The following is a 21,477-nucleotide window of genomic DNA, read 5'->3' as shown; positions in this document are numbered from 1 at the left end:
TTTGGGTTCCCTCTTATAATAGCCTAAAGAGATGTGCAGAAATTAATTTTCCTTAGAAGAGGTCATCATTTTTTTTTATTCAAAGGCATATAAATGATAATCCTTTGCAGAAAGAATGGTACTTTACAATTTTGCACTTTTGCTAACATTATTGTATTTGTATTCTAATGATTTTCATATGGAGATACTAGAGCTCCTAGAATTTATGAAGATTATTTTAAATTGAGAGTTGGGGTTAGAGTTTGTCAGGTTCTAGTCATCAGTATAAAGTTGATTTGTGTGAAAAGAGTATTATAGTTCTGTTAAATAGTTAAATTTTCTTCTAAAATGTAGGTACTTCAAGGGCTGGGGTTGTGGCTCAGCAGTAGAACATTTGCCTTGCACATGTGAGGCACTGGGTTCTATCCTCAGCACTACATAAAAATTAAAAAAAAAAGATATATCCTTCTGCATACAACTAAAGTATATATGTATACAATGTGTATATTATACATAAATATAAATACAAAATATATATAAATAAAGTAACCCTTTTCCTTAACTCTCATAAAGGATGTACATACCCCAAGTATTTCCATGCTTTTATTCAACTTGTCCTTGTTCATATTCAAAAGAAAAGAGGGAAGGTTGTCCTTGACCTGTATTTTGTAGTCTTCCCCTGCTCCCCACTTACTCATGACTTTCAAACACAAAAGACCTCCACATAACCCTACTTGCTGCCTTCACAAAGGACTACAGACCAACTGGTTTAAACAGCAGGAATTTACTTTCCAACAGTTCTGGAGATCCTGGAAGTCCAAATTAAGGTACTAGCAGGGCTGGCTTTCTCCGAGTTCTCTCCCCTTGGCTTGCAGAAGGCCACCCTCTGGCTGCCTCTTCAGAGGGTCCTGCCTCCATACATGAGCACCCCCATGCTTCAGCATGTCCACATTTCCTTTTCTTCTAAGGACATCAGTCAGATTGGATTACTCTAACAGCCTCATTTTAATTTACTCATAGGCCCTATTTCCAAATATAGTCACATTCTCAGGTGTTAAGGGTTAGGTTTCAAACATAATTTTTTTTTGATTGGGAGTGGGGACACAATTCAGCCCATAATTCAGAGGGCAGAGAGAGGAGAGAGGCTGGTTAAATTTACACTTTTAAATCCAACTCATAGACAAATGAATGAATTCAATGGTTTGATCATTCCTCTTTTGATAGGTCAAATTTCTCTCTCACTCTGGAACTGAAAAATATGCCTATTGTGATAGAAGAGAAGGTTAGCTCCTATAGAGATTATCTAATACATGTTTTCTTTCTCTATTGATCCCTCAAAGTGTGGGAAGTGAAGTAGAAAGTCAAACAGAGAAATCAAGGAGAATCAAAAAGCAGTTTTTAGACAGCTGTAACAGGGCAGGAGATTTCATGACATCAAGACTCAGAAAACCTGCAGGCTGTTAGTTTGAGTAAAAAATCTTCCAGGGGCTTCTTGGATATTAATGCAGCAAAGTCCTAGGTGAATCTCTCCTAAATCCTGGTTGTAAGTCCAAGTGCTGGTAGGGAAGCGTAGGTAATAAAGTTCCTGCTGATTGAGGTGGAATGAATATACAATATTATCCGAACTTCAAATTTTTAATGAGAATTTGTAGGTGATATTTCTTTGTGAAATGTTATGAACTTGAAGAAACTGTTGGGGTTAAATTAATCATATTAGTGGGTTCTAGATGGATGGTTAGCAATGTTCTTTTCAAAGCGCATTATACCACATGGATGTATTTATTGTCTGGCAATATGTGAAGTAAGCATGATGATTCGTGTTTTAAATGTGATGGAACAGAGGAATGAAGAAACTTAACCGGTTTTCACCTAACTAACAAATAGCAAAGGTAAAAGTAAAACCCAGTACTTGATATCAAAGCCTTGAGTTTTCCTGTTTTTTTTCTACTCCCCAGAAAATGTATTTTAATCCAAGTATCACATATCATGCAATTATTTCCAAGGGCTTATTTTTGAAGCTCAATTCCTAAATGGGCACTACATTGCAGAAAGAAAAAACAAAAATGAAATAGAAACAGAAATTATGGGCCCATAACTCTCCCTTTCTTGGTGATATCAACTGAAGCCCTTAGAAACCAAGTCACTACCACTCCATCTAGTGGCAGCATCTCTCTTGGGAGGTTAAGTGTCACCTTGGAAAAACAACTTAAATTTGAAAGACAGGAACATGTGCATATTTCCGACAATAGTCTCACACCAACCTTTAGAAAGTTCAGAATAATGTTCTCTTAAATGTTCTGGGTAACATGGATCCCAGAGCATGAAAGCCCTGTGCTCAGAATTCCTGTCATTGGACCACCTTGTAGGCCAGGCTACCTCACTAGTGACTCTGAACTTTAGAATCACATGGTTATTCACTTATTAAAATGTTTATTACTGGATAATAATCTATTATATGGATAAATCAATGCCCTCAGGAAACTTCCCTGGCTCTCAGCCTCGTAGGAATGCCTCCCAAACTCGAATAGAAATGTCTCTATGCTTTCCAAGCCCCACTGGCCTTCCCATTTCCAACCCCCTTTTCAGGCCTCTGATGCTCTTCATTTCCTTGACGACATAACCACAGAGACATCCTTAATGCTGATGATACTAGCCAATCTTCCTTTTTCCTTTTCTCTGTTCTTTCCCTCTTTTTTTCTCTCTCCTTTCTACCTGCTAAGATTTTACACATTCTTTAAGGATCGAATATAGCCCCTTTTTGATCCTGGTTCCAAATCAAGAAGGAAACTTTACCACTCCATCTTATGTCTCATAATTGTGTAAATTCCTCAAACTCAAAGACTGTTTATGAATTTCTATACCATTAAACAAATAGAACATGGGAAGAATTTACATGTCAGACATCTACCTGAATTATATAATTATTTCAGTGACTACCAATTAAATGCCAAATATACTATTTTGTGAACTTTCTATTCTTAGAGTGGCTGGCCTATCTATTGCCAACTTCCATATAAAAATATATGGAAATGTAGAATACAGGCATATGTACATATGCTTGTTTGCAGCTTCATTGATCTATTTATGAGAAATTACAAGACATACTATATAAGCTTTTGATTTGCTCAAAATATCTGAGTATATGTGTCAGAAACTAAAACTTGCAGAGTCTAGCATAATATCTCCTTCACATATTGTTCTTCTCTCCCACACAGTAGTTTTAAATACAGCTTTTCAAAAGTTGAATGCTAGAAATTTGCATGCTGATTCTATTAGGGAAAATGGTCAGAGTCTATTCATACTGAACACAAGCTAAATTGGTAAGATACGGTGACACTTTGCCACTTGGTTTCAAATTAAGAGAACAGAATCAGTATGGTGGTTAGTTTTCCCTTCTATAACATGATGGAGTCCAGTTTAGAAAAATTCCATGATTCTTTTTGGTACCATTGCTACTGATCCAGAAAATACTAAGGAAAAAATACGTTTTAAAATCCCAAGCTACAAAACATCTGAAAAGAACAAAGCCTATCTTTGTGTAGGTTGTCACATTTCAGGGGTATCAAAATTAAATCCTAGTTGTTTACCAATGAATGAACACCAAACTCTGAAAATGGAGTCATAGGCAGATAAAAGAACTTAAGATTAACAGAAGAGGAGACACCATTCATATTGTTTTTGAAACTGCTAATACAATATTTTATTATATTTCATATTTTTAATAGAGGGAATGAAAATTAAAACAGGAAATAAACCCAGATAATTTCCCTTTCATAAAATAGAATTAAACAAAACGAAATTTAAAGTAAACTGAATTGATAGTTTTTGTAGTCAATGATCTTAAGAGGAATTGTTTCTTCATTTTTTGTTTCTCAAAAAAAGGCTTTATTGGAATGAATTTTTTAAGAATGAAATAATTAGCTTTCTTACTATGTTCAGAATCATAAACATTAACAAGTCAAGTTCATTTCAGTGAATATTTATCAAATAGCACTTAGATACCTCTTTATGCAATGAGATGGGATATGCAGACACAAACCTGACATTTTGGCATATCAAAACAATGGTGTTAGCATTAAATGATTCACATGTTAATTCTCCAAGTGTTCATATCAGAAAGGAAGCATTAGTATTCTCCCTGTATTCTTTAAGGCCCAGAATACCATTTTTATGCTAATATATCACATGTTAATGACTTTATCAACTTAAAATATATTTGAATTTCTACATAATTGTCCTCAATTCAAGAAGAAATAGTATCTCTTCTAGACACCCAATATGAAGTTATTATCTTCTGTAAGCTGACATGGAATGTGAAGAGGATGTTGACTCACACTTGTTTTTCTGATACTGTAAGGCTGTAGAAAAAATACACTTCTGTTTCTATTTTTTTTAATTTCTCTTTCACCAATGAGTAAATGTTTTTTAAACAAAAAAAAAGATTATTTCTTTTTAGACTATAAACTATTTATACCTAAAAGCTATAACTTTTAAGTTTCAATTTTAAAAAACTTGAAGAATAAAGAAAATGCAGATAGGCTAAATTCTAAACTTTGTTTGCTGCATTGATTCAAAAGAAGCGTAACTCTGAGAGTTATTCGTATCAGCTGATGAGCTGTTACCAAGGCTATGACAGCCATTGCAGCAGGCCCAATTCGCCCATTTACTCAGTCTTGCTATGCAGGATTCAAGGAGAAATAACAGAAAGACCCTGACCTCACATAAGTTTTACTTAATAAGGTCACAATTACAAATATATATATATATATATGTATACACACACACAGTATATAATATAAAGTGATCTTTTTTCAGTAGGGTTGTTGTGGAGATCAGAAGAAGAAGAGATGATCTTCACATGACAGGATCAGAGAAGACTGAATAGAGGGAGTGGAATTTGAAGTAGGTGTTTCAGAATAAGTGAGATTTGTATTTGCAGTACAGGTCTGTGCACCTTTAAAAGCCCAGCAGCAGCAACAATGAACAAAACACATATCTAACTTATAATCACCTGTGAGAGGCTGAAGGTGCATATCAGATAACCTTTTAATATGGATGCATATATAGGAGGTGATTTTGCAACCTGAAGAAGAGAAACAGAATGTGAATTATCCATACAGGTCTGAATGTTTTATATATTTGTAACCAAAATCTATATGAAAGCGAAAATAGGTAGATAAAATGTTCATTGTTGGAGAATCATTTCATCCATATACCATTTTTATAGGGTCTGAGAAGGACCCTGTACAGGCTTTAAGTAAGAGACTTGCCAACTTAAAATTTTCTAGAGAAAGTTACTCTAGGATCAAGTCACAAGTCCTGAGTCACAAGTAAATCAAATTCATCATGTGTATTAATAGACATTGGGTTGTAGTATGACTAAATTTCACAGTTGGATGGGTCTGGCCCTGTTCTTTCATTCAGTATTTCCTCTGTTCACAAATGCCAGTTCCATTTTGAAGAATTCAGTGTCTTCTCCATTCATCATCTGCAATTAAGACCATCCATCAAGCTTACTCTGTTTTTACCTTGTTTATGTAAAAAAAAGAATTATCCCTTTTTTCCTTGTGTTTCTAGTTACATTACTAATGATTAATTTATGGAATCATAAGAGCAAATTACTCACTTCCTATAACCAAAATGACTTAAAGTGTGTTCACTAATAAAAAAACTGACAACAGCAATTATATTAATTGAAGTATATGGTCAGTTATTCAATTAATGGAAAATATGCAGAATTGTAAGTACAAGCCTATTTTGGACAGTTTTTCTTAATCTGTGAAAGGGTCTAAATCATAACCAAAGCTTCCATGATGGAATAATACGGAAAAAAATTCCCTGGACTTGGGACTGCATTTGAATCCTGACTGTGCTATTACCTAGCTCCCCGATCATGACTGGGTCCTGTATCCCCACTGCTTAGCCTTGCTTTCATCATCTGTGAAATGGAGGCTCAGACATTACTTGCAGACCTAAATTTTATGGATACGATAGTCACTTGAAGGACAGAACTTAAGCACCTCTAGACGTTTTAGTACATTTTATGAAATTAAACAAGTGTGCTTGTGATTGCTGTCTCTGAACAACAGCATGTCCAAACACAACAGAGGTAAATGATATTCCATAATCCAGGACTCCAGAGAAAAAGCATAAAGCAAATCAAGCCCCTCTCTCTTCCATTCCTCTTTCATGGTGAACATGTTTATTTTGAATTCCTGATAGAGGACTCATCATCTCAGCAAGAAGCATTGCAGCAAAGATAAAACAAAAACAAAATAAAACAGCTCTAGCTTTTCAGTTCCATCAGAACTGTTTGTCTGGCAGATTACTCTTTAGGCTGTTGAAATGAAGTGGCTGGTGTGACAGTGCACGCAGGCTTGATTGAGCCTGAGTAGGACACACCTGTGAGATGTGGGTTTATTGCACTCCTAGGGATATAATGTCAGAACTTGGTCTCTTCTCACCTGCTGGTTTCCTGCACTTTTCCCGGATTCCTTTGCTTTGCTATTTTTAAAAAATATCTTACCTTCCCTCCAGATTAATAAAAAGGATTTGTGGTGTCTACTACGCCTCATGGCAACATCACAGCCATCCTGCATCACAGGTGCTCTGCAGTCCTAGTGCATCCCAGCCCACATTTCTCATCCATTGACCATTATAGCAGTCCCTCACTGAGAGCTGTTTCAGTCACTGAGCATTGCAGTCACTTCCAGGAAGACTATGTTTAAATGGAAGTGTAATTTAAACCTAACGAGCAAAGCAAGTAACACAACCAAATTCTGGAGTCTTTCCTATTTAGTGGACATAGTTACATGCCAAGCCCAAAATGCCATATCACCCCCCCCCAAAAATAAACTTCATTAGATTTGCATAAGTGAATTGTCACTGTCTTGGGAAGCTTACAATGTTCACTCCAACTTTTGTTATAAATTCAGGTAGCACTAGAGGAGAAATTTTGGGGTTCACTGGGTACTGAGATTGATCCAAGTCATGGAAAATTTAAACAATGAAGCGCATAAAACTCATGATGTTTTGATTTGGTTGGTTCTTTCTTTCTTTCTTTTTTTTGGTACTAGAGATTGAACTCAGAGGCATTCAACTACTGAGCCAAATCCCCAGCACAATTTTGTATTTTATTTAGAGACAGTGTCTCACTGAGTTGCTTAGCGCCCCGCTTTTGCTGAGACTGGCTTTGAACTCACAATCCTCCTGCCTCAGCTTCTTGAGCCACTGGGATTATAGGCATGTGCCACTGTGCCTGGCTAGGATTTTTAATATATGTTTATCATACTGTGGTGTAAATTTATTCCCAATCTAACCATCAGGATATAAAGGACAGGGAGAGAAAACAGGTTTAGCCTCATTCCTTCCTTCATTCATCTTTTGAGGGGTTGCTTACTTAAGATCTTCATTGATCTGCCTTCAGTAATTTTTCACAAGAATGTGCCATTTCTTTACATGGAATCAGGTGACCTTATGGAATATCCTTGTAGTCATATGTGGTTTCTCTGCTTGTTGTGTGAGCCTGGGCAAGCAAATTTCACCTTCAGAGTCTACATTTTGTATTTACTAAACCTATTTTAGTAATCATACTCCATACTAGAGGTCTGAAGGCCATATTTAGCTAAAGCATAAATCATGCTGGATCCACAGTTTTCCCCCCTTAGTTTGTTGTTTGAAGTGGTAATATAGATGCATAGAAGAAAAGGAGTCTATTTCTTATAACTCTTTTCTTCAATCAGCCAGATTGCTTCCTAGGAGGCAAATACTATTACCTGTTTCTTTTGTATCCTTCAAGAGATTTTTCCAGATATAATACAAACACGTTTTATGCATTTGTGTATACATGTTATATTTAACAAAAATGGTAGTATGTACAATATATACATGCTTGCATTGTATGGCATTGTATGCATGTGTGCATTCAATAAAACAACGGAATGTAGAAATATTTCCAAATTTTTGCATTGGAGAGCTTTCTATAATATGTCTTGGGGTCTTTCAAGAGCAATACAGAAAAAGTTGTTTTATTGTCTTTCAGAGCTATGTAATATTCTATATGTGGAAACACTGGGATTTCTTTAATCAGTCCCATATTGAAGAATACTCGGATTGTTTTCAGTATTTTGGTTTTGTAAGCATCAATACCACAAATATAATCTTGAACATACTCTATTCTGTACATGTGCTACTATAGCTATAGGTCAAATTCCTAGCAGTGAGTCAAAGTGTATGAACTGGTAATGTGAGAATTTACTCCTGCTTTCTACTAGCAGTACTTTAGTGACACCCCAGAAATTTTAGTATTCTGTTTTTTGTTATTATTAAGTTCTATTTTAAACATTTCTCATGATTTATTTCTTGACCAACGGGCTCTAAATCTATTGTTTAATTTTCAAATAGCCAAAGATTTTTGTTGTGAGAAAACATACTGTGTAAAGAATTCAGTCTTCTGGGTTTTTATATGGGCCAGAATATATCTTGGTGAATGTTCCATATACACTGAAAAAGGACGTTTATTCTGCATGTGTTTGGTACAGTGCTCTGTGGCATTAATTAAGTCAAGTTTTTCATAGTGTTTAGATTTTCTCTATCCTTACTGATTTTTGCTATGTGTTCAAGGAACAACTGAGAAAGGAATATTAAAATCATTAGCCATGTTTCTTATCTTAGTTCTGTCACTTTTTGCTTCATGTACTTTGAAGTACTATCATTTGGCACATTTGTATGTGGGATTGGGATATCTAGGTCCTGATGGGTTAGCACATGACCATTGTTCCCTTGTATCTCTGGTAATACTCTGTCTTAAAGTATGTTTTGTCTGACATGAGTATAGTCATAGTCATCTCTCCACTCTAATACTTACTGTTTATATGAGTATATATTATTCAGACTTTTATTTCGACCTATATGAGACTTAAGAATATTACTTAACAACAGGAAATTACTGAGTTCGGCATTTTTACTCACTCTGACAGGCTCTGCTTTTTAATTAGAATATTCACAGTATTTGTACTGAATGTCATGCCTCATATGGTTTGTATGTACCATCTTGCTATTTGTTTTCCATTTTTCTTATTGATCTTTATTCTTCCATTTCCCTTCTTACTTCTTTTTGTTTAGCAAATACTTTTGAGTCTTCCATTTTAATTCCTACATTGACTATTTTGTATCATATTAATAATTTTTGTTCTAATTTTTGTTCCTGCAATGTCATACATATTATATGTTTTTGCATTATAACCCTCTCAACGCAATGTTATTATTTTGGCTTTAAAACTAAAGGAAAAATCTCATATATTTATTAACATATTTATAATTTCCAATGCTATTCATTCCTTTCCACCTAGTATAATTTTCCTTCGGCATTAATGAAATCCTTCATATAGTGTAAGACTGCTAGAAGATAATTCACTCATTTTGTGTATCTGAAAATATTTTCACTTTATTATACCAATTTGAAGGATGTATTCACTGACTATAGAACTGTGAATTGTTTTGCTTTTTCTTTTGGATTTTAATGACTCATTCCTTTATCTTCTAGTCCCCATGATTACCTGTGTTTGCTAAATAATTTTTTCTCCTTCTCTGTTTTATTATCATTTTTTCTTATCTATGTTTTTGCATTTTTTCCCCTTTATCTATGGTTATAGTATGGCTTTGTGTAATTTGGGGATACTCATCCTGCTTGGAGTTGGCTAGGTTTCTTTGGTCTGAATCTGTAGAAATTTTTGTCAACATATTGGTAAGTTTTAACTTTTATTTATTAACATGTTTTCCTACTTTTGTTCTTTGTTATTTATGTAGAATATTTAATATTGTTGACTACTAATCTTTATTTGGTTTTGATCTTTTTTAAAAAACCAGCCGAGGTAATTTCTCTTATTTTGTCTTCAAGTTCATCAGTGCTTGCTGTCATTTGAGAGTCTACAGTCTGCCATTAAGTACCTCTAAGGACATATTCATAGTAGCTATTTGAAATTTCTTGCCTGCTAATTTTTTTTCATCTGGGCCATCTTATAGTCTTTTCTATTGACTGCCTAAATGACTTATTATGTGTTTTGTTTGTTTTGTTTTAGGATGGGGTATTGTAGTCAGATTTTTCACTGCTGTGACCAAAAGACCTACTGAGAACAACATAGAGGAATAAAGATTTTTTAGTGCCAACAATTTCAGAGATCCTAGTCCATAGACAGCCAACTCTGTTATTCAGGGTGTAGGTGAGCCAGGACATCATGGCAGAAGGGCATGAAGGAGGAAAGCAACTCAGAACATGGTCACCAAGAAGCAGTGGAAGATAGTACGCTCAGCTCATGGGGGACAATATTTATACCCCACAGGCTCAGCCTGAGTGATCCACCTCCTCTAGCCACACCCTACCTGCCTACAGTTACTACCCAGTTAATTGCTATCAGTGGATTAATGCACTGATTAGTTTAATATTGTCATAACCCAATCATTTCACTTTTCATCCCTCTTGCATTGTCCCACACCTGAGTTTTGGGGACACCTCATATCTACACCCTAACCAACTTGGTCTCAAAGTCCTGGGCTCATCTGATCTTCCCATCTCAGCCTTCAGAGTATCTGGTAATACAGGCAAGCACTACCACACCAGAAAAATTGACTGATTATGGATCCCATCATCCTGCTTGCACCTTGTTTTATGATTTTTTATTGTACATTAGGAATACATTTGCTTTGTATATTGTATAGCACATTGCATTATTTGCTGATAAAGGGTGTCTGGTTCGTTCTTGAATTTTGATAAATAACAAACAAATTCTCAAGATCTTGTCACACTGTGTGTTGTGTCTGTGTCTGTGTGCATGTGTATGTGTGTGTTTAGGACTTAACTATTTGGGTTCTGTCTTTTCTGGATGAGGGCAGGCTCACTTGGTAGGTGGTCATCAGTCCTAAACTGTGGCCTTTCTGAAGCATGTACAAAGTGTTTCCCAGGTTTTCTTCTTTCTTCCAGTCCTGCATAACTTCAGATATCTATTTCCCTCCAACTCTCAGTCCAGCAGAATGCAACTGGTTTCTGGTAGGCCTTGAGGAATCTAATCCTGAGGATAGGCCATCCATCCAAAGCCCATAATCTTCAGGAAATTCCCAGTCTCTTGCCCCCCAATCTACCATATCTCTCACACCTTACTTGGCAAATTAAAATCCCAAACTCTGATTCCAAATTCCCATATCTAACAAAACCACAATGTTATATTTCCATTTCATCTTTTCATATGTTGCAGAGTTGGAAAGTGTCCCTTGTACAGACCTAGGGTTAAAATAGTATTATGTTCATGTATTTTTTTTTTCTCTCTCAAACATCAATACCTACAATTTCAGTCAACATGTGCCTGAAAACTACTGCCTTACTTATTTTGCCCGGTTTTATATTTTTAGGTCAGGAAATCATGTTAGGTATGTTAGGTATCAGATTTCCTGATTTCATGAAGATTCACCATTAGAGTTTTAAAAATTGGGATATTTCATGTAAAAACTGTTTTTGTCTTAGTTGATACTTTGGGGATTCTTTAGGGTATCAAAATAACTTTCCAAAGTACAGAGTAATGTTTAAACTGAAGTGTGGGAATTAGACAATGTTCTTACTTCGTCCTTCTTCTAGGAAAAAAAGAAAAAAATCACAGGCTGAGGCCCCAGAGCACTCACCTGCTTTCATGAATGTGTTGGGAACATTCAACCTACTTGCCCTGGTATTCATATTTAATTAGTGGCACCCTGGTTACGTGTTGTGAACATGCTCCTTTCATAAGAACTAATGGTATTTTCCATGGAGAATTTCATGGTTCCGCCAATCTCTGCTGTGGATACATTGCTTCTAAAACATGGAAAATTCTGGAAATAATTTTTAAAAATATTTTTTAGTTGTAGATGGACACAGTACCTTTATTTTATTTATTTATTTTTATGTCATGCTCTGGATCTAATCCAGTGCCTCACCCGTGCTAGGCAAGCACTCCACCACTGAGCTGTGACTGCAGCCTCATGGAAATAATTTTGATGATAACAGTGAGTGGTAAGGACATCTCCCTTTATCCATATGCATTCTCCTATTTCCCACCCCACCTTACATACTGGCAGGCTTCTTGCTAGAGGCTAAATCAAGCATCCATATAATGCTTTTTTAACATGTGATAAGAACCTGACAATCACATCCTTCATCTCTGTTTGATGGCAACAACATGATTCCAGAAAAAGAGGAATGATCAGATTTCTCTGTGTGGTATATAAATAGATGGCCAAATTGAGACGGAAGCAAGGTGACCCTGATTAGCTTTTCAACAAGTAAGACTTGCTCAGGACACAAGTAAAGTGCTGTTTCTCAGCCTCCTACTGAGGCTAACCCATTCTCATTTGTTATATCAGTTATTGCCTAAAGATTGTAACCAAGAATAAATTAAATAATATACCTAATATACCATCCTTGTCTCGTTTAATAATCACAACCTTACAGTGAAGGCATGAGTAGCTTTAACCTACAGAGGATTAAGCTGAGTTTTATAGAAGCTGAGTAACTTGCCCAAGGTCAAAAAGCCTCCGAAATTAATTTCCAGGAACCACAGGTTGCATTATTTTTTGATAATATAAATTTACCTTGCTGCCTTGTCAGATACTGCAAAGAATGTGTTAACAAAGAACCTTTATTTTTAGAGGAATTAGCTCTCAGTAATTTTCCAGTAAAAATTATCTCTAAAGTGTTTAGACAAAGGTTTCCATATCTGCAGAGATTTTTTTTTTGAGTTACAAAATTAGACTTGTTCTAGCCAAACAACCACAGTTTTTTAAAAAATCATTCATTTGAGATAATGTAATTTAGCATTTTCTTTGCCTCTTGTCAGGACGGAAAACAATAGTTCTCTCACTTGATTTAGTATCATCATGTCTGACAACACAGTTATCAAAGCTGCTGTTAATATACCTAGGATTTTCAAGTTCTGTGCATCTAAAGGCCATTAATGAAGTTAGTAAACCAGAAACTTCACAGCCAAATATTCAAAGGTTAAATAAAACCAAAGGAAATCTCTACTTTGGAGTTACTGAATGTAAGTGGTTTTGCAAGAATCAGCAAGTGTTTATTTATTTTTTCTTCCTTAACATAACCCAGTCAGTAAACAAGATTGCACAGAAAACAGGGAAGATGGTTATGCAATAAAAACAGTGAATAGCTGGGCATGGTGGCAATCATGTCCTTAGTCCCAGCTATTGGTAGGCGGAGTAGGGAGAATCACATAAGCCTATGAATTCAACATTGGCCTGATAAATAGAAAGACCAGGTCTCAACAAACAAAAACAATAACAAAACAGAAAACAACAGATGAGTGTATATTTGGGGTTTTAATCAGAAAAAGAAAATAAATCAAAATCAGAGATCTATTTGTACCCGAAAACATCAGCAATTTTTACCATAGAATCATTAGCCATAATTACTCAGTTGATAGTAATGTCTGTTTTTTTCTGATTACATTTTTCTTTTTTTGCTTTTTCAATAATATATTACTTCCATTTCGATTGTACAATAGTTTTTGAAATAACAATATTTAATATGGAATCCTTAATCTCAACAACTTCTTTAATTATTTAACATGAATGGCAGATCTAGAGGAGATTTAAGACAAAAGGTATATTGGAGATTGCTTAATTCCACAGAAGGCTATCTTACATTTTGGAGAAACCGAAAACCTAAGAAGAAAAGTGTCTTTCCAGATTTGAACACAACTTAAGAGATGCACAGAGTATGATTCCAGGCTTCCAGGCCTCAAGATGTTCTCTTCACAATTTTTTTATTCCAAGATCTGAGAATAAGAATGAAATATTATGATCATGGATTCTGCCTTTATGAAGCTTAAACATGTTTCTCTGTCCTAAAATGTCAGGAAATATTGAATTATGAAGGGGGGGGATAAAGGTAAAAGTTTAGAAAGTGACTGGAGAAAATGCCTGCTGATTGGTTGGGGATGTAGCTCAGTTAGTAGGGTGTCAGCCTAGCATGCACAAGGTCCTGGGTTCAATCCCCAGCAAAACAAAACAAAGCAAAAAAATGCTTGCTTATGAAAGGTGGACAAGACGGGAGGCCTCTCTGAGGTAGTTCACACTTAGGCAGTGACTGGATGAAATAAATGACAGAGGTTTCCAAGAACAAGGGATATCAATTCTAAAGGGTTTGAAATGAAATGTGTTTGTTATGTTTGAACTACAACAAAGGGATCAGTGCTTGTTGGTGTGCTCATTCTTTCATTGCACATTCATCCCAGGGATCATCACAGCCAGAGCAGGGAGGAGAAAATGGGGATCTGCAAAGACCAGGATGCAGCTAGGTTTTAACTCTACTCACTCTCCAGGGCTATTCAAATCCTGTAGCCCTACCCAAGTTGGAAAGTGTACGTTTTACAAGTGAAACTAGGGGAGCAAAAGTAGTTGTAACTGAACCACAAGGCATTCTTTACCTTTCAAATATTTTACTCCATGCAAATGTCATCTGTTAAAGTCATAATGTTTAAGTATTCCATGTAAAATAAATAAATCTCCAACGATTGCATATTCTTTGTAGCCATTAAAGAGCTTTCACAGGTGTTATGTAATTTGATCTTTACCCTGAGTCTGTAGTAATCATACTTTCAGAGTACATCTAAGGAATTGAAGATTCAAAAAGTTAACTGATTTGCCAAGATTCAGAAAATTGTCTGTGAATACCAAGCCAGAAATTTAGAGTGTCTGAATGGTTTTTCCAGATATAAATAAAGTCTTGATATAAATATTATTATAGAAGCACGAAAATGGTTAGTTTTGCATGCACTATTAGTAAATAAAACAATTACTCTTGGACCTTGAATAATGCTCTAGAATATAAAAAGATAAATAGAATGTATAAGTTGGTGAGGGAATGGAAAACATATCTTTCATGAATAAATGATATCATTTACAAGTGTTATATTTTCATCTTAAAAAACTTAACCCACTTAGAACCTATGAAGTGATTATGGTTATTGGTATTAAAATTCTCATACTTCAAATCTCTTAGTGAATTATGTAGGAAAAACTTGATTTTGAAAGAAGGACAAACATTTTGGGAAGTAAGACTTGGCATTTTACTTAATCTTTACCACATTTTTAATATTAGAATTATTGTCCCTACTTTCTAGATAAGAAATCAAAGATTTTTATCACTATTAAATGACATGTTCAAGATTATACAGCCAAAGAAACTAAGTCAGTCCTGTCAATCACTTCTGTCTTATCACATAATCTTTGCTGTTTCTGTGACTTCTAACATTCTCATTGTTTGTTTCAACAAGTATAAAATGAGTGCTGAAGGTGCCAAGCTTCATAAAAAGTGTGGATGAAGAATATTTTCCTGTGAACCAAAATTCACTTTGTCTATGGTGGGAGAAAAAAATTCCCATCAAGATACAAGACAGAAATACCAAATATTAGGAGAAATTGAAGGAAGGAGGGCTCACTAAATTCTGAAGTGACTGGGAAGAACATTTGTCTCATTCCTATTTGGTAGAGATGTAAGGAGAACATTGAGAGTGCAGTTGAATTGGGGGTTGGTTAGGAACTAGAGCCTTAGCAGGTAGTTGTCATGTGATGTAAATAATCTTGGCAGTGTAGTTAATCCTGAAAAACACAACATTTAATCCATATTCATTAATATCTCTAAATTTCTGTCTCTTTGTTCTTCATGGTGTTTATATATTAATGAGTACTCCATATAAATGGGTGCTGGAAGGGCAGTACCAGCACAGTTGGTCTGTCCTAGTAGTAAGGGACTAGGCTACTAGAGACTTTGAGAAATCAGAAGCTATGTAGGATCTCTGTTGTCCTTCTGTAGAGAGGAGAGTCAGGAAAAGATTCAGTGTGGGCGAGGGTCAAAGTGGAGTGTGGATCAACGTTGTGGGTCAAGGAGACTTTAATAGTGCTTTGGAAACGACAGATGGGGATACAATGGAAGGTGTCCAGAGTGACCACTTGGGGCTTAGTGCTACAGCATTTCTTCATCATCTGGATTGAGTTAGGCAGAAGTTCTTTACTTTAGAGTGCATGGCTGGAGTGGAAAGGTGTTCAGAATGTGAAAAGGACCATTCATATAATGGTTTGTAAAATGCTGCACCAAAACCCCAGTTGTGTAAAGATTGCACAAAGAAAAGTATAAGTATTCAAAAATTCAGAACACTTCTAAAACATTCATATTTCCCTGGATTTAAGGTCTGCTTAAGTTTGAACAATGGGAAGATCAAAATTAATTTTTGGGAAAAATAAGCCTAGCTTTCACCACGTGTACTTAAATAATATACATGTGGGCTTGATTCTGTTTCATCAAGTATTTCTATAAACCTTGGTATGATGCCTGCATTGAATTGGGAGTCCAGGGTGATAAAGATAAACAAAACTCGTGAGTTTCAGGGTGACTTTTCAAAAGGAAAAAATTCCTCCTTAGTATACTGTTCTCTTTACTCTGTTTTTATCGTATGCACCCGGTAAAGGTGGCCTAGGATTTAACCACCTGTGACTCCACTCCTGCCTATCTCCATTATGCATTAGATTTGTTGCCATTCTAAACACTCAACCCATGGAACACCTTCTGAATGTATGTGACGACCCATGTCTTTGCCTAAAGCTTTAGATAACTCATTAAAAAACATGCTTATATGTGCACTTGTTTTAACGACAGTTAAGGGGGAAGTTTCTGGTTCTGGAGCAGATAGTAGCAAGTGTAACAAAGGCATAGAAATAATAGTCTTTTTACATGATTGTGTTTTTTACTCTAAGAAGAAAACTGAACAGCAATAATAATTTAGGAATTTTGTAAAACCTAAAAATTTATGAACTGCTTCTATACGGATCAACTCTTTTTTCTTTAAAATCACTCATTTTACAGTTGAAAAATGTGAAAATTAGAGTTTCAGTCACTTACTTAAACCCCACAACTGATGTGTATGGTGTCAGAAGCAAACCTTGACTGATTTTCTTGCTCCAACTCTAGGGCTCAGAACTCATTATACAAAAATGTGATAATAACAAACAGTGTAAATTCTTTGATGTCCAGCTTCATACTGAAATTGAAATTGCAAATAAATGGTAATGGTTGCACTAAGAATCACTCTCACAGGTAGCTCTGTACCCTTAAGATTTGCCTGCTCGTTTTCAAGGATGCTGCCTGTGCCCACAGAAGTGCTTGCACTAATCTCCTGCCATATTTTCCTGCATGTCCTGCCCTGGTCAGGTGTTAATATTTGCCTTATTCCTAAATCCTAATTCTTCATATACCTCCTTTGGAATAACATTAATTGGAATATTCCACTTAAATTTTCATTTCTAATTAGGATCTGAATTTTTTTCCTTTGTTGATTTTATTTATTTATTTTTATTTACATATGACAGCAGAATGCATTACCATTCTTATTATACATATAGAGCACAATTGTTCATATCTCTGGTTGTATACAAAATATATTCACACCAATTCGAATCATTATACATGTACTTTGGATAATGATGTCCATCTCATTCCACCATCATTTCTAACCCTATTCCCCCTCCCTTGCCTTTCCACCACTCTGTCCTATCTAGAGTTCATTTATTCCTCCCCACACTCCCCCTCCCTATCCCACTATGAATCAGTCTCCTTATACCAGAGAAAACATTTGGCATTTGATTCACTTAGCATTATCTTCTCTAACTCCATCCATTTACCTGCAAATGCCATGATTTTTTTCTCTTTTACTGCTGAATTAATACTCCATTGTGTATATATGCAACATTTTTTAATCCTTTAATATATTGAAGGGCATCTAGGTTGGTTCCACAGTTTAGCTATTGTGAATTGTGCTGCTATTAACATTGATGTGGCTGTGCCCTTGTAATGTGCTGTTTTTAAGTCCTTTAGGTATAGACTGAGGAGAGGGATAGTTGGGTCAAATGGTGGTTCTATTCCAAGTTTTTCAAGGAATCTCCAAACTGCTTTCCATATTGGCTGCACCAATTTGCAGTCCCACCAGCAGTGTATGAGTATACCTTTTTCCCCTGCATCCTCGCCAACACATATTGTTGCTTGTATTCATAATAGCTGCCATTCTGCCTGGAGTAAGATGAAATCTTAGAGTGGTTTTGATTTGCATTTCTCTAATTGCTAGAGATGATGAGCATTTTTTCATATATTTGTTGATTGATTATTTATCGTCTTCTGAGAAGTGTCTGTTCATAGGCTCTGAATATTTTGTATATGATTTCCCATTTTCTATAATTCTTTTCCTGGCTCAGACCCCAGGACTTCAGTTCTTTTACAATATCCTGGACTTTTGCTGTTTTCTGGAGGGAGTGTTAAACAATTACAAAGTGGAATAGAAAACTAGGAGTTCATTATTTATTAAATGAAAGTGTTATTTTTCTCATATGTAAATGACAACAGAGTAATTATACATGGCTGACAAAGTTTCCTATGATAATGAGTAAGGTTTGCCCCATTAACAGTCCCACATCAAGGACAGGCTTGGCTTTGCATTAGGAAACAATGCATAGTTCTGTGGGAAGTTTACTGAGCCAGCAGCCAGGAGACCATTGTTCTGGCTAAGTGTCCTGATCTACTTCTAACTTTGTGTGATCCTTAGGACAATTATTTCATTATCACAGGCTTCAGTTACCTTGTTAAATAAAAGCAGCACATTGAATCATCTCTAAGCAGCTTTAACATCTGTCTCTAAATTTACAAATTTCGTATTTCTGTGATGTATGTTAGAAGTAGGTCATATCACTCCTACCTATATGACAATATATACATTTATACAAAATTCTTTGCCTCATATATTTTCCCACCTCCTATTGTGAGGTTTGAAATCTTATACATAGAACTTATTCTTTGAATGTTCCAGGTCTCTTAGCATCTAAGGATAATATAGTGTTTATTAGTATAAGGCTAGACTTAGAAATAAAAGGTTTGGGATTATTTTGATCAATTTGTTTTTTAAAGAAAACTAGTAAAATCTGCACCAAATTTTAATTTTTTTTTTTTTGTATCTTTTAACCTAGTCTTAGAAGAAAAATTGAGACTTATAGGATACCTTATATCTTATCTTTGGGTTGTTCTAAGCGTATCCCCCAAAAGTTCATGTGTTGAAGATCTGATCCCCAGGGCAGCAATGTTGGGAAAAACTGGGACCTTTAAGAGGTGCAGCATAGGGGGAGCTCCTGAGGTCAACTGGGAGCATGCCCCCGGAATGGGCTGGAACCCCTGTCTGTCCCTGGTTGTGAGTTTTGAGGGGTGAAATCTTTCTCACACTGCTGTTCTCATTCCCTCTATCTGCCATGGGGCTGTCAGTAGATCCAATAGCTACACTATTTAAACTTCTAGTCTCCAAAACTTTTCTTTTAAAATGAGCATATCTCAGGTATTTCATTACAGTAATGCAAAACAATGTAGGACATTTTGTAAATTGAATCTTTATCACTTCAATCCCTATATTTGGCAGTGATTAAACTCTGTTCTAGCAATGCAGACAAGGCCATAGAAGAGCCTATTTTCCAACACCCAGGTTCATTGTTAAGTCCTGTGCTGCTACCAGATAAGAACTGTGCAATGTTGTCATTGTTTTCCCTCACCTTCTCTAGTCTCTTGTTTCTCCAATTCTTCTTTTTTACTGAGACATGATTCATATATCATGAAAATCCACATATAAAAGTATATACTTCAGTGTTTTTTAGTATATTCACAAATTTTTGAAAACATCACCACTGTCTAATCCCAGAAAAATTTCATCTCTCCAGAAAACAGTCACTACCCATTTATCTGCACAGCCACCCCTTGCCCTTGACATCCATTTCTTTTCATCTCTGGATTTTGTATTCTGAACATTTCATATTAAATGCAGTCAAACAATGTGTGGCCCTTGTGTCTGTCTTCTTCCACTTAGCATATGTTCCTAGGTTTCTCCATATTGTCATGAGTCAATAATTCATTCCTTTTTGTGGATGGATAAAATTAAATTGTATGACCAGACCGTGTGTTCTTTATCTATTCATCAGTTAAGAGCTAATTGGGTCGTTTGCACAGTATGAATAATGATGCTATGAAAATATATTTATTTTTTTGTGTGGACATGTTTTATTTCTCTTAGGCTTATACCTAAAAGTAGGATTATCAAATCATGCATTAACTGCATCTTTACAAAAATGACTACTAAAAAGTTCTGGTGAGAATGTAGAGAAACTCTTGATACATCTTGCTAGTGAAAACATAAAATCATACAGCTGTGGAAAGTTCTTCACAGGGTTAAATATACGATTACATAGTAGTACTTTTTTCTACTGCTTATTCCCGAGGTTTTTGTATCTGAGGTTTTGATTAATAAGCTACAGGGAAAATTATTTGTATTGGGCAAAGTGGTAGCATCTTGTTAAGTTCATGGAACAATCTTTGGCTGTATACCAGATTCTTGTACAGGCATAGTGGTCCCCTTCAAAACATTTCATGTACCTGTGTTTGCTGTGGTTGCATTTGATTTTGACTTCCAGGGATAAAGTCTACTTTATCCACATGCTAAGGGTCACTAAAATTAGAAATGGCTAAGTGCTTCAATTTGCAAAAAACATTATTATCAGAATTTGGACTTGGCTGCAGTCTTTAGTGATTCTGGCCCAATGTGGGACTCACAGCTCAGCAGTTGTTTTCTCTGAAGTGAAAATTGGTTAGAAAGGAAATCTTGTTTCTTGGTTTTGTACAATAAAGATTTATACTAATGCTCCTGAAATTATGTGCAGTCACCTCTCTCCAGTTCTTTACAGAGAACCTGTATTCCAAGTGGAGTGGAGTTTATTTCGCATTTGCTGATTCATTTTTCAACCTTTCTCTTTTTTACATTTCTTTTTTTTCCTTCCCTGCAGGATGTTTTTACCCCAGAATGCAAATTTAAGGAATCTGTGTTTGAAAACTACTATGTGATTTATTCTTCCACACTGTATCGCCAGCAAGAATCAGGCCGAGCATGGTTTCTGGGACTCAATAAAGAAGGTCAAATTATGAAGGGAAACAGAGTGAAGAAAACCAAGCCCTCTTCACATTTTGTACCAAAACCTATTGAAGGTATGAAACTAACTACTTTAATTTTTTGGACCCTGATATGTGTGTTGAAAACAATTCCACTCTTTGCTAATTCTCTAGGGTCTGTCTGTCTGTCTATAAAGCAACAGATGAGAACAAAATATCAGAGTACACATGAGTACCTTTTCCCATCAATAAAGAAAGAAAGAAAAAAAGAATAAAGAATCCTATCAATCTGGGCATAGTAGTGTGCGCCTATGATCCTAGTGACTCAGGAAGCTGAGGCAGGAGGATTGAAAGTTCAACGCTAGGTCAGTCTCAGCAGTTTAGTGAGGCCCTAAGCAACTATTTGAGACCATGTCTTAAATAAAATATTAAAAATTTAAAAAGGGCTAAGGATATTGCTCCATGGTTAAGCATACCTGGGTTCAATCTTTAGAACC

The 21,477-nt window shown here is 35.6% G+C and overlaps 1 protein-coding gene across 1 annotated transcript in view; it reads left to right on the top strand.

Moving 5' to 3' along the window:
• Fgf12 (fibroblast growth factor 12) overlaps positions 1-21,477 on the top strand; it is a 231,206-nt gene that overhangs the window by 197,380 nt on the left and 12,349 nt on the right. The window contains exon 4 of the mRNA XM_076868197.2: positions 20,878-21,076. Within this exon, the coding sequence (XP_076724312.1) occupies positions 20,878-21,076 (199 nt within the window). The remainder of the gene's footprint in view (positions 1-20,877; positions 21,077-21,477) is intronic.

The sequence above is a fragment of the Callospermophilus lateralis genome, chromosome 10, assembly GCF_048772815.1.
Source record: "Callospermophilus lateralis isolate mCalLat2 chromosome 10, mCalLat2.hap1, whole genome shotgun sequence".
NCBI classification, from domain to species: Eukaryota; Metazoa; Chordata; class Mammalia; order Rodentia; family Sciuridae; genus Callospermophilus; species Callospermophilus lateralis.
Note: the sequence above shows the minus strand (reverse complement) of the source record. Positions and strands in the feature narration are given on the sequence as shown.